The 12,961-nt window shown below is 43.1% G+C and overlaps 1 protein-coding gene across 1 annotated transcript; it reads left to right on the top strand.

The window, feature by feature from the left end:
* Nucleotides 1–1,956: 1,956 nt before the first annotated feature.
* Nucleotides 1,957–12,891, top strand: spag1a (sperm associated antigen 1a; the record flags this gene model as incomplete). Its single annotated transcript, XM_084563958.1, has 7 exons — nt 1,957–2,320; nt 3,483–3,582; nt 4,820–4,972; nt 5,443–5,600; nt 8,262–8,403; nt 9,601–9,727; nt 9,828–12,891. The coding sequence occupies 7 exons, from the start codon at nt 1,957–1,959 to the stop codon at nt 10,038–10,040; spliced, it is 1,257 nt and encodes a 418-aa protein (XP_084420084.1). The 3' UTR covers nt 10,041–12,891.
* Between the last annotated feature and the right edge of the window lie 70 nt (nt 12,892–12,961).

The following is a 12,961-nucleotide window of genomic DNA, read 5'->3' as shown; positions in this document are numbered from 1 at the left end:
CAATAGATTAGATTTATCATGAGTCATTTTAACAGTGCTTAAAACTGTTTTAAATATAAAAAGAAACATTAAATTGTTAAAGAAGAAGAAGATGAAGCTGGACTCAACAACCCACAATGACAAAGTGACAACATGTTAGTAGGGATACGACAGAGATGAACACAAATGAAGATGTTTTAATGTTTAAGATATGCGATGGAGGATCCCACGCTGTTTCTTATCAAATAAATGTCAGCGGCTTGTGACGGATGTGGTCACGATGTGTAGACATCCAACTTCCCTCAGGTTTCAGATCGTTTGAGCCAGTGTGCACTCGATGTGAATTAATGCCCCTTAAGACTCCAAATCCATCTCATCTTTCCTACAACATGATGAAAAAATTCCCTGTTCTACTGCAAGTCAGTCCTAAAATACAACAAATGTACTACTGCTTTAAACACTTATCTGAAAAGGCATCCGTTAATGCTAGCAACGGTCCAAATCCTCTCAACGGCTGTCAGTTAACAACCTGCGGTAACAGAGAGAAGGAGGCTGCACATCAACAATTAGCTGGTAAATATACCGCTTTTTTTCTTTTAATCTTACAATAATATTATATTATCTTACATTATCTGTCCCGTATTCTATTAGTTGACATTTTTTGCTGTGGTTGTAGAGCGTGTTTTATTTCTTGAGATCGATCGAGAGCCGCATATTACAAGTGTCACAAGTGTTTCTACTGTGTTTTTATGTGTGAAGCCATCGACTAGTTGACATCGACTTGACTTAATCACTTTCCGAACTTTCGACCCCTAAAAGGTGCACAACTTTAAGCTATTTCACATACTATATATATATATATATGTGACTGACTATTTTTTGGCTGTTAGCAATTCCCATGACAGCCAGTACAGATTGGGACACAGATGTGAAAAAAGTGTAGCTACCTTTGTATGACTACTAGGGGTTGAACGACGTCAGATTTTACGGTTGACGTCGACTAGTCGATTACGTCACACATAAAAACATATTAGAAAGTAATTTTTTGCACCAATGAAATCTATATTCTTGACCTGAATACATATTGTAGTGTGACTAGTTGACTAATCGGTACAACCCCTAATTACTTTAAAAATATGAAGCCTTGTTGGCAGAAGATACTTTCGCAAAAGCAGCAAAATCATAGATGTCATCAGTAGAAATTAAAACTATACCATTCATTAAGATAGTTCCAGGCTGCTGGTATAGTGCATGCTGGCTCACATCACACTTAATGGAGCAGAGCTTCCAGGAATGAAATCTGATTCACCTATGCTTTCACGTAATGACAAATTAAATAGTCTGCTAGGAAAACGATTCATTCATGGTAGATTGTGTTACTTTTGAATTACTTTTTGGAGCCAGGTGAAATGCTTCCTGTCTAAAACGTGATTATATGTTATTATTATTTTATTGCAACTGAAGGCAATTCATTTTTAAAGTTTATATTGTCTCATTGTGATATGATCAACTGTCTTCTGTGGTTATTTCATGAATAATGAATTGGAAAAAAAAACAAACAGAAACAAGATATTTCAAAATTTCTCTCAATTTATAAAATAAAAAATATTATAACTGTATTATATTGTTGGTTGTATTTGATTAATTGCTGCGCTTAATAGTTTGTATTAATGTCCCTTATATGTGTGTCTAATTACATATTTTGTTTCTTTTACTATTCCTGTATGTTCCACTTCAGTCAAGCCACCAGTGCTTTGCTCTGAAGTCTAAACTGAGGCTCTCCCATCAGAGCTGTCCTACTGCAGCACTGCATCTCTCTGGCTCTTCCCCCACCTCACAGACGTCACTTCTGACGCCTCACACTGGAGGCGTGTCCAGCAGAAATCCCCAGCAAGCCACAGATGTAGCTGCAGCTCTGACAGAAGGAGAAGCTGGGAGGGAGGAAGAGTTCGGACACACTGCAGAGGGAGTGCGGCTATGGGGAACGCACAGGAGAAACCCCCAGGCAGCGGAGGAGGGGCAGCGAGACCAGATCAGGCCACGGCAGCAGGGAGCGGGACGAGAAGCCGGGGCGGAGGCGGTGGAGAAAAGCCCCAGATTAACAGAGGAGCTCCAGGGAAGGGGGTGGCCAATGGCACCCGGGGAGGAAGCAGCCCTGCTGGTGGACAAGAGGAGCAGGGCAGCCCTGCAGTGGACACAAGTTACCTGGATGCTCCTGCTGGGGCCCTGCCTCCTCACTTGGCCCGGCTCAAGAATGAAGGAAACCACCTCTTCAAACATGGCCAGTTTGGAGATGCACTGGAGAAGTACAGCCAGGCCATTGAGGGATGTGCTGAAGCAGGTGGGAGTTTATCTTTTTTACTGTGAACAGCACTTCATCCAGTATAAACAATTAAGTAGGAATTAAAAAACAAAGCACGGAATATGTCAGGATATATTCCAGTGGGTTGTTAAGACAACAACCAGATCCATTCAGATGCTTAAAATGCCAAATAATACCAAGCGTATAAACAGTTTAGAAGCTGGAAACCATGAATTTATTAGGGTTTAGAAACATTCCACTTACTTCATAGTCAAAGTGGTTGCTCTTACATTTTGAAGTATAACTGCTGCAGTTCAAGTTACTTTTACAAACAGGTGCTTTGTTCATACTGTTCATAACAAGTGTACTTCTAACGGCGTCACTAACAACAGATGGGTGCCACAGCAAAGGACAGAAAACCTCTCGTACCATCTGCGTATATGCCGACTCAGAGGGTCATTTGGCCCCCCCTCCCCGTAATCCACGGTATCCCTTGTCCATTATGAATGCATTATGTCATTGCTCGCCATGCTGTACAGTTTACCCCGCATTGTGACTCAAGTACATAAGGAGCGCGGGTCACCTCAGGTTTTTGGCTGACACCCAGAAACGGTAGCTGACACATGGCGTGGCGCAGGTGATTTGTGAATGCAGCGTTGGCTTCAAGACAACTGTAGGCAGAGGACACGTGCTGTTACACGGAGGCTTTTAGGTAAGATTGAATGTCATGCTGCGCCTTGAGGAGCTCAGCTCAGCCAACTTTCCTTCCTGTAGCTGTAGGCATATTAAAAATGATTAGACAAAATGCCATAGCTGACTTAACAGAAAGTAGCTGAATATATCTTAAAAGCAGCTGTTTGCGAGAGCGCTGTTGATGTCCGATTTGGGGTCTGGAGTAGTGTCTGACTCTATGCTAGAGGCTATAGAGCTGCAGTGGAGCCTCTCAGGAGAAGAGCAGATAATGACTGTACCTAAGAGACTATTAACACATCCATTTATCCGTCTGCCATTCACCCTCTCAGCGTTTCTGGACACTTGAAATCGAGCCGCTTCGGTTGTCTTGATTTCCCTTTAGTCTGGAGCACTTCAAGTCAAGGCCACACAATCATCAGTAGAAGAGCAGCGCTGTAGTATATTTTTGAGATCAAAGACGTCTCGATTGAGTCGGGTCCTTCAGTTGTTATCGTTGTTTCCCTTGCAGGCGTCGACAGTCCAGAAGACCTGTGTATTCTCTACTCCAACAGAGCTGCCTGTTACCTGAAGGACGGGAGCAGCACAGACTGCATACAGGACTGCACCAAGTACGTGACCAGCGCCAGATCAGTGTGTTTCTGACAGAACGTAGTTTTATATTTTAATGCATCAGTCAGATCCACAGAGAAATAGCATTTTACTCCTATAACTTTGTCAAGCTCACAATTTTACAGGTTCAAAATGAATTGATCAGAACCAGAGACTTCTTTATATTGTGTATTCTTCTTACATGCCAAAACCCGTAGACCAGGGGTGTAAAGACTCATTTTAGTTCGGGGGTCACAAACAGCCCAATTTGGTCTCAAGGGGGCCACAACAATAACAGCATAATAACCTATAAAAAAACACAGTTTCCCAGTATAACCCTGTTATACAAAATATTTTATGAACAACCTGACATTTATTAAGAAAAATAAGTACAATTTCTTTTTGCTGTCTGCTGTTTAGCTCTGAGTCTCAGTGTTGTATTTTCTTGCTGTACTCTAATTAAAACAGTGGACAAATTGATATAGCAGTTAGTTTTATTGAAAAATTGCAGTTAATATATTCTATGTATGTCCCGCGGGCCAGATTGGACCCTCTGGTGAGCTGGTTTTGGCCCACAGGCCATATGTTTGACACCCCAGCCTTAGACTGTATGTAAAAAAAATGAATATTTTGTAGGTTCGAGTTTCCTATTAGGCCGTCACCATTTTAGTTATTTTGGAGCTAGAAGTCACCACATACTGTACGGACAAGAAGGAAGTGGAGTGACGGGTGAATTTGTCTTCGCTCTGAAGTGCTCCCAGACGCACCTTTCTTCAAGGCCTAACGTTTAACTAAATATGGAATAATTTTCAAAAGGGAGACAGAGATTTTATTTTGGAACCGCTACCTAGCAACCGTAAGTGGTAATGCACTTTTAAGCCTTTTTTATATTGGCTTCACTCCTCATGCCTGGTGGCTACGTCCAGCTTTTAAGTACAGGTATATGTCAAAACATGTCGCCTGGATTACCCACAATGCACCATTACACTTTAGTGACTGAGCTTATGTGGCCTTGAGTTGAGTAAACCCACTTCTTAGTAAACATTTCTTCTTAGTTCATTAGGCCACATTTTCTTTTATCAGGTTGCATTATTTTCCAGACATGCCTGCCCTTAAAAGACCAATCTACAACTATGAGGTTATTACCACCTTCCTGTCAAATTCACACGTTTACGAACGTAAAAGCTACCCATCAGCCCAGTTTACACCTGTCCCTTTGTTTGATCCTCTGCGCCTGCGTCTCTCTGATCCTCTTAGGGCCCTGGAGCTGCAGCCCTACTCCTTGAAGCCGCTGCTACGCAGAGCTATGGCCTATGAGTCACTGGAGCGCTACAGAAAGGCCTACGTGGATTATAAGACGGTGCTGCAGATCGACACCGGGGTGCAGGCGGCTCATGACAGCGTCCACAGGTCAGCTGAACAACGGAAGTGGTTGATTTCAATGATTTGATTAGCTCCTCCTGAAATCAACTTTTACAGTCAGCACCACAAAGACTGCCTCATCCCTCAGTGTTCAATTAAGGCTTTGCATTTAGAGTACAAGAAATCCACCTACTTATCCGTTTTATTCTGACGCTTTTGGTGTCAGCATCAATCAAAATATGAGTAAAACTTCATATACAGACACTAAAATGTGATTTGAAGTCTCCTGTTTCAACCCCTGAAAGACGGCTGACCAATGCTACAAGTTTACTTCTCACAGACTTAAACTGTCGATACTTTTTTGCGTTGCCATCAAACTCCTCAACTGCACCGTCCTCAGATGTTTAGTTTCCTCTCAGCGTCAAAGTGGAGCCCACAAACCCCCGTTGGAGGCCGCAGCATTAGTCTGTAGCTAATGTAACGCTTGCATGTTTTTTACTCTCCTTGCCTTCTGCCAGGATCACCAAGATGCTGATCGAGCAGGACGGGCCTGAGTGGAGAGAGAAGCTTCCAGAGATTCCCGCCGTCCCTCTGTCTGTGCAGCAGCGGCACCGAGAGAAACCGATCAGCATCGAGCAGGCCCAGGCCCGAGCCGCCAGGGCCGCACAGGAGGAAGGTGAATGATGTCCTCTTGGTTTAAATGGTTTGTTAAAGTGTGTGCTCTTGGAACAAAACCCTGCAGTTTTGCTCCTAAAAACAAATCCAGTGTCCAATTCTGAGTTCATTTTCTTTTTCCTTACATTGGAATTTTTTTTCTCCAAATATTTCCTAATCAATTGTGGGAGTGTTGAGAAGAAAGTGGGATCACGAGGCAGCATCAGAAGTCATTCAATGAGAATCAGTGTGTACACGCCGAGCAGTGAAATGAAGGCACTCCTGCTGTGTGTGTGTGTGTCTCGGTGGACTATCAATAATGCAGAGGGAAGGCGATCCACGCGGAGTATAGTACCGCTGCTGTAATGGAACAATCCAGGTCAGGTTTCCTCCCGGCTCCTCGCAGACCAGAAGCCCCAACACGAACCGTGAATGCAGATATATTCAAATACACGCGGTGTAGCCCACAGACATGAAACAAACACACTGACGTAAATCAACAAATTGATTGAATATATTTATGAAACGTACCCACGGAACGCAGCTGACTTACGTACGGACTCGCGCGCGTACTGTGCATGCATAAACAGTTAATGAGTGTGAAGATAGTGCAGAGTTAATCTCAGAATAGATGCTGCAGCCGTTGCTGGGGAAACAGATGGAAAGCGGCTGAACTTTTGGCTGCAACAAACATGCTAAAGAATTTGCTTTTAAAGGTTGTGACACCAACTTCCGCAATCCTAACAACAGACCAGCTCTAATTATATCTCTGAGCAGTGATTCAGTGCAGCTCCATGGTCACAATCCCCAGTGTGTTTTGGGGTGATACTCAGACATGATTGAAATTGCTCATCTGGAAAAACGACTCTACTCTTTCCGCTTGAGTATGTAATTAGATGTTAGTGTCACGCCTTGTGACGGACAGACTAAACGCAGGATTGACAAGATGTTATTCTAGATTAGAAAATCTAGTTCCCATATTTTGCTATCCAGGATCAGATTTATCTATCTTACTTTTGTGCAGGTTTCTCAAAGCAACGCTTGATCGGATCCACTTGATTGATCACTTCTGGATTATTAATGCTCCGAATGAGACTTCTGTACATACCGTCAACTGTGTGAAGAACAACGTGTAGTAAAAGGCAACACAAGCACCCGTTTTCATTTTCAATTTCTTTTAAACAGCCAGAACTCTCGTCTCAGCCACCACAGATAAAACAACAAACATCCATTACGTCGCTCCAGGCTCAATACCCCTCTCTGCGATGATGTTTATGATCCAGCTGAGGCAGTTAAAGACCCAGACCAACCATGATGAGTCATGTTTTCTTTTACATCATGTGGACGGCTTAACTGGGGGAACACGTGGCACCAGGGTGCACTATGGGAAGAAGGCGAGCGGAGGCAGTGTGATGCTCTTGCTTTTGTTCTGCAGGGAGACCTTGGGTCTTGCCGTTCATGTGGATGATACGTTGACACCTACCACCTCCCTAAGCAGTGTTGCTGAACAAGTTCACCCTTCCATGGAGGTGTTACTCTCTGACGGCGGCGGCCTCTTTCAGCAGAATAACGCTCCCTGCCACAAGGAATTATTTGAGGAGCACAATGACGAGTTCAAGGTGTTGACTTGGCCTCCAAATTCCCCAGATCCCAATCCAATGGAGCATTGGAACATTTAGGTGCCAGATACCATAGCACCCTTTCAGAGGTCTGGTCTGTGCCTCGAAGGGTCAAGGCTATTATTAAAAGGAAGCGTCATGTCTTAAATAGCCAGGGCAAAATGTAACGAAATGTCTGCATTATACAAATACAGTTTTTATGGTTTATCACATTTTGTTCTTGAAATCCACCCAGCATTTAAATTTCTGCCGGGATCAGAATAACCCATTTTTGTTTTTTCTGTTTTTTAATCACATGTATCCCGACCCATTTAAAACACTTTGAGCAACACGTCCTGAGCTTTAGATACAGATCAACAGAGGATCTAATCAGATTCCAGCATCCATCTTACAAGATTTGATGAAACCTTATAGCCAAACACTTCTTAACAACTGGTGGGGGGTTTTTCTTCTTATCAGTTTTGTTTCCCGGCAACAGAGCGGCTGTAAAACAGAAAGTCTGACCAAAGACTTCAGTATCGACGGACGTCTCAGTGCGAGGCTTTAGCAGAGACTTGCTTCAGAGAGGATTCAGACCCTCCTTTTTGTGCACGGTGTACTGTGTTGTAGGATTCATTTCCAATTACATTAAAATTGCCAATCGTCCACCCTACACTCAGCAAAGAGAAAACATTTTTGGGGTAGCTAATGGATCAACATTTCAGTCTCCAGATGTGTTTAGTGCCTCTATGTGTGTGTGTGCGCGTTTCCCACCACTCATGAGATGTAGTGACTCTCTCAGCACGGCAGACAGCAAACTGACTCATCCCTTCTGCTCCACTCAGGCTCTTGCTGACAGACCAATACATTTACTGATACGTCCTGAAACAGTGCGCTGGACTGAGGGCAGAGTCCTCTTGAAAGACAACCCCATTTAGTGCACTTCTAACAAATCCATAGCTATAAATTAACACTTCACAGGATCTAGCTCCATCATATTTTGCCATTACCAGTCACATGAACATCGATTGTTTTGTTAATACCAGTGAAATGTTTCAGTGTGTGTATATTTTTTATGTCGACAGCCAGAAGAAAAGAAGCCCGCTTTACTTTACTCAAACAGGAGGGCAATGGTCTGGTCAAGAAATGCCACTTCCAGGAGGCTCTGGAGAAGTACAGCGAATGTCTCACCATAAAACCTGAAGAGTGCGCTCTCTACACAAACAGGTACGGAGGACACAACCTCAGAACGCTTTTGTTCCACTTCACCTCCAATATATGGGCGTCATATAATAAATAGACGGGTGGCACAGTGGTGTGGTGGTTAGCACTGATGCCTCACAGCAAAAAGGTTCGTATCCATGGCCTGACTGGTCTTGTCTGTGTGGCGTTTGTCTCCCTGTGTCTGCGTGGGTTCCCTCCAGGTACTCCTGCTTCCTTCCACCGTCCAAAGACATTCTGGTTAAGTTCATTGGTGATTCTAAATTGGCCGTAGGTGTGAATGTGAGTGTGAATGGTTGTCTGTCTCTCTGTGTTAGCCCTGCGATAGACTGGAGACCTGGGACCGATGACAGCTGGGATAGGCTCCAGAGGACAAGCGGTTACAGAAAATGAATGAATGAATAATAAACAGATGAGGATGGATGCACTCATATCTTCACTGAAAGCTATTAATCTATTTAAATATATAGAATGTTACAGACTTGTCTCGTCAACAAAAACAGCTGTAGGTGCCCCAGAGCCAGAAAAACATTTCATCTTTAGGGACTAAAAGACTTTCAGTTGCTCATCTTGACCTATTTTCAATGCAGAAGCAGCCATATGTATTACTGTTAGTTGTGTTACCAATGTTTTTCTAACATAACATTTTCAAATGTTACTTATTTGTGTAGAAATACGTGCAGGGAGTGAGCCAGAGCGTTGGCTGCAGCACAAAGCTGATTCAGAATGATCAACTTTAGGGACATTGTAGCTGTAAGGACAGCAGAGGGCACCGTCTGTTTACCTGGCTGTTAGTTGTGTTACCATTGTTGGTATCGTCACACACAATCCTGTCAGTATTTTTTCAGATATTATATTTATCTCTTATCTAAGATTCCTGCACGAGAGCTAATGCAAAATTTACTTCTGTGTAAAATCCAGATACAGTTTTAAACCTTGACTGATGGACAGTTTGATCTCTTTTTGTCCCTGCAAATATTATTACACGCTGCAAAAATCCCCACATAAACAAGTCCAATAAACAAGATGCATATTAAAACAATAGTGTACTAGTATTTGAGGTGGCACAAAATAACCTCAACTGAGCTATTTCATTTTAGAATAACTGCAACAGAGCACGGCTCGTGTGGCTTGGCCCTAATAATCATCACTAATAGCAGATGACTGGGTCGTCTGATGTCTGAACCCTTTGCTCTCCTCTAGAGCCATTTGTCTCCTGAGGCTGAATCGCTTTGAAGAGGCCAAGCAGGACTGCGACTCTGCGCTGCAGCTGGAGCCGGCCAACAAGAAAGCCTTCTACAGACGAGCCCTGGCCTTTAAGGGTTTACAGGTGGCCGGCACTCCGCAAAAACACACACAGCTCCGTCGTTTATTGTTGCCGTTCATCAGTTAATTTTCTGTGCGTGTCTGTGTGAATAACCGCGCCCTAGGATTACCTGTCAGCCAGCAGTGATCTCCAGGAAGTCCTGCAGCTTGATCCAAATGTCCGGGAAGCCGAGGAGGAGCTGGAGGTGGTGACGGGTTTGCTGAGGCAGAGTTTGTTAGACAGCACTGCACACGCACCAAGGGTGAGAGTACACTACCTTAAATGCATTTACTGCAGCAGAATGGCCGCTTTAATGTTTGTTAAATCGAACTTTTAAAAATGTCCTCCAGGTCTGACGGCTCTTTGTGGTGCACGTTTGGAGACAGGTGTGGACACATATCGGGCTGTAGATGGACTTTTAAAGCCATCAGCTGCTGTAAGTAAAATGGAAATGACTGGTGTTAGCTCCCAGGACGAGAAGCACCTCGGGCGACCAGCTTTTCCGCCCTGCACCATCTTCAGTGTGTGCAAACCTCACCATAACTCCCGAGCCACACAACGGAGAGCTTCATTTAAGAAGGCTAATGTCAAGGTACTCGTGACCTGCTCGCGCTCCCAAATCATTCACGTTACGATGTAATGTACTGTAAATAGAGCTCCACGTTAACAGGCTGCCTGTTATTTGTCAGAGGAAAACGGTGAAAGAGTGTATAATGTGTGCCTTACTGAGATTTCTACCACAGTTGAGATAAAATACGCCAAGATTAAAGGTTTTATTTTGATTCGCTGCGTTCGCTGAGCTCAAAACAAAAGGCCTCACGGAAACCGATTCAACTCAAAAGATGTAGGCTGTGCGTAACACACATTTCAGTACGCGTGCAAGGCCCCAGCTGTTTCAGTGCACGGCATTTGACACCGTTTACACGTATCATGAGAACAGCCGCTAATGTAAAAACACGATCACCGTTCATGTCAGCGGTCGCTTTCGGGGAGAACGTCTCTGCAGATTTTTTTTGCCGCAGGTTTGAGCAGCGAGACTTTTAAAAGCGGTGACTCACCGAAATTATTTAAACTATGTTGGTCATTGTTACACGTTTCTCGCCTTTCTGGTTTTAGATAAACACTGAGCAGCTGAAGTTAGAGTTACAGGTCTCACGCACGGTACAACTTAACGTGGCTCTCAGGCTCAGTCTCGATTGTGTAACCACGACGACCTCTACAACCTTCCAGCTGCAATAAAGAATGCTTAAGGATGTCCTCTTATTTGCTCTGGTCATAGATGTCCACACATATCCTCCTGGTTAACATGAACATATTTAGTCTCAAGACTAAACTGTCTTATTACAGGAAAATGAATCCGTATGTTGATGATGCCCTACTTTACAGACCCAAAAATATAAATTGGTAGCCTACCATCTTAACCCAACTTCACGCTTTCTCAAGGCGACAGAAGGAGGTCTCCATCTCTTTAACTGAGATACTTTTCTCAGTCCTCCCCAAAGCTTTAGTGTCTTTAGTTTGAACGATAAGAGGGACACCTTTAAACTATAGTAACTACTTGTTTAAAACAACAACACAGAGCCTGTGTCTATGTCTGTTTGCAGCCTGTGCTCGATAAACATCTGCTTGTTTCACCCGTTTGCATTTCAGAGAGACATGTTAGACATTCATCGGTCAAGCTTTGTGGCTCAGCTTAACATCAGCAGGTTAAAAACTGACACTCTGGCTTTTTTTAAATATTCCTCATCAACATTAAGCCGTGGACAGGAATTGTAAATCTTTGTACACCTGCACAATGTGCCACGACTTTTAGTAGTATTTTGAAGTGTTAATTCGGTTCGTCCAGTTTCATGAGCTGCCCGGCGTCCCCGTTGTCATTCCTTTGTGTCGTCAAAATAAAAGGCATATAAATCTCTCCCTTTGAATTTAGCTCAATAGGCCCTTTTCGTGTCAGACGGCGCAGGGAAAGCACGGGTGTGTTACTGATGGCTGCTTTCCAATTATAGGAAGTCCTGCCTATGTGCATGCTGGTTCACGGCCATTAATTCCACCTCGGCTTCCCCTCCTGTGATGAGTCAAAATGCTCTGCCGTGGAAAAAAAAAAAAGAAAAAAAAAAAAAAGGCCTATTGCTCCAGATTTGTTTTTCTTCAGTGAATGTAAAAGCATGTACTGTATGTAAATAGACTTGGATGCACATGTAAATAATAAACTGCAACGTGAATGCTTCACACGTGTCGTCCTTTCTGCAGCAAGTTAACAGAACTTTAGAAATTAATTCTTAATAATTTGATACCAAAATACAGACGCAACAAACTTGATTGAGAATTTTATTGTTTAAGGATATGCATTTACATGCACATTATGAAGCAAATAATTAGTAAATATATACACATGTTCAAACAGCACAAGCTTCTTCATACCAAATTTGGAAACAAGAGCTGGCACTGGTCTTCAAACAGTAATATAAACTCAGTGGAATATCCTGCAACCGGAGGCTTTCAACGTGCATCAAAACCTCGCTTTTGTTGACCAGCCCACACCGGGCTTTGAAGGTTACACGCAAAGGCAGAGCCATCAGGCTAAAAACGTTCTCCAGCTGCTGAAGGACTCGATGTAGTTGTCGTCACTGAGCTCTGATGCTGAATACTTTGGATAAAAGGTGTTTTATTGGCAACGTGTGCCGGCCTTTCTCTTTATAGCACGGAAACTCGACAAGTTTGGAGACTCCGGCTACTTCAGGGGGGAACGTTTTAAAGGATTCGGTTCGGATGAGCTGCCCCGCTATTAGGTTTAATCAAATTTATGCATCCGAGTGAATTTCAACGGGGACTTGTCGACTCCATCATGAATTGTGTCAGGAGTCAACCGCAGTGGCCTGAGAGCAGTCTTTGGAAGGCTAAAGGCAATTAATACTCTCATTAATTCTCTCATGATTTTTATGTTTATTATTTTAAGATGCACAGAATGAAGAAATAATAGTGAAATTAAAAAAAAATAATAATAATTATGCAAGAATCCCCCCTCCCCCCCCAAAAAAGGCACTGTAGGTTCGACGAATATAAAATCATCTGCATCAATCATTTGCAAGTATTTAAGAAAAAACATCCCGTAGTTAAAATACGCCCAGAGCTCTGAATCAGCTGTTTAACATTATTACTGTACATTCACTACGGAATATCAGCTAAGAAGTGTGTGTGTGCTCGGATACAGAGGAGAAGCTTCTCATTGCACAACAAAATAATTTTTGATATAAAGTT

The sequence above is a fragment of the Chelon labrosus genome (genome assembly GCF_963514085.1).
Source record: "Chelon labrosus genome assembly, chromosome: 16".
Classification (NCBI taxonomy): domain Eukaryota; kingdom Metazoa; phylum Chordata; class Actinopteri; order Mugiliformes; family Mugilidae; genus Chelon; species Chelon labrosus.
This window is presented reverse-complemented; position numbering and strand designations above follow the sequence as displayed.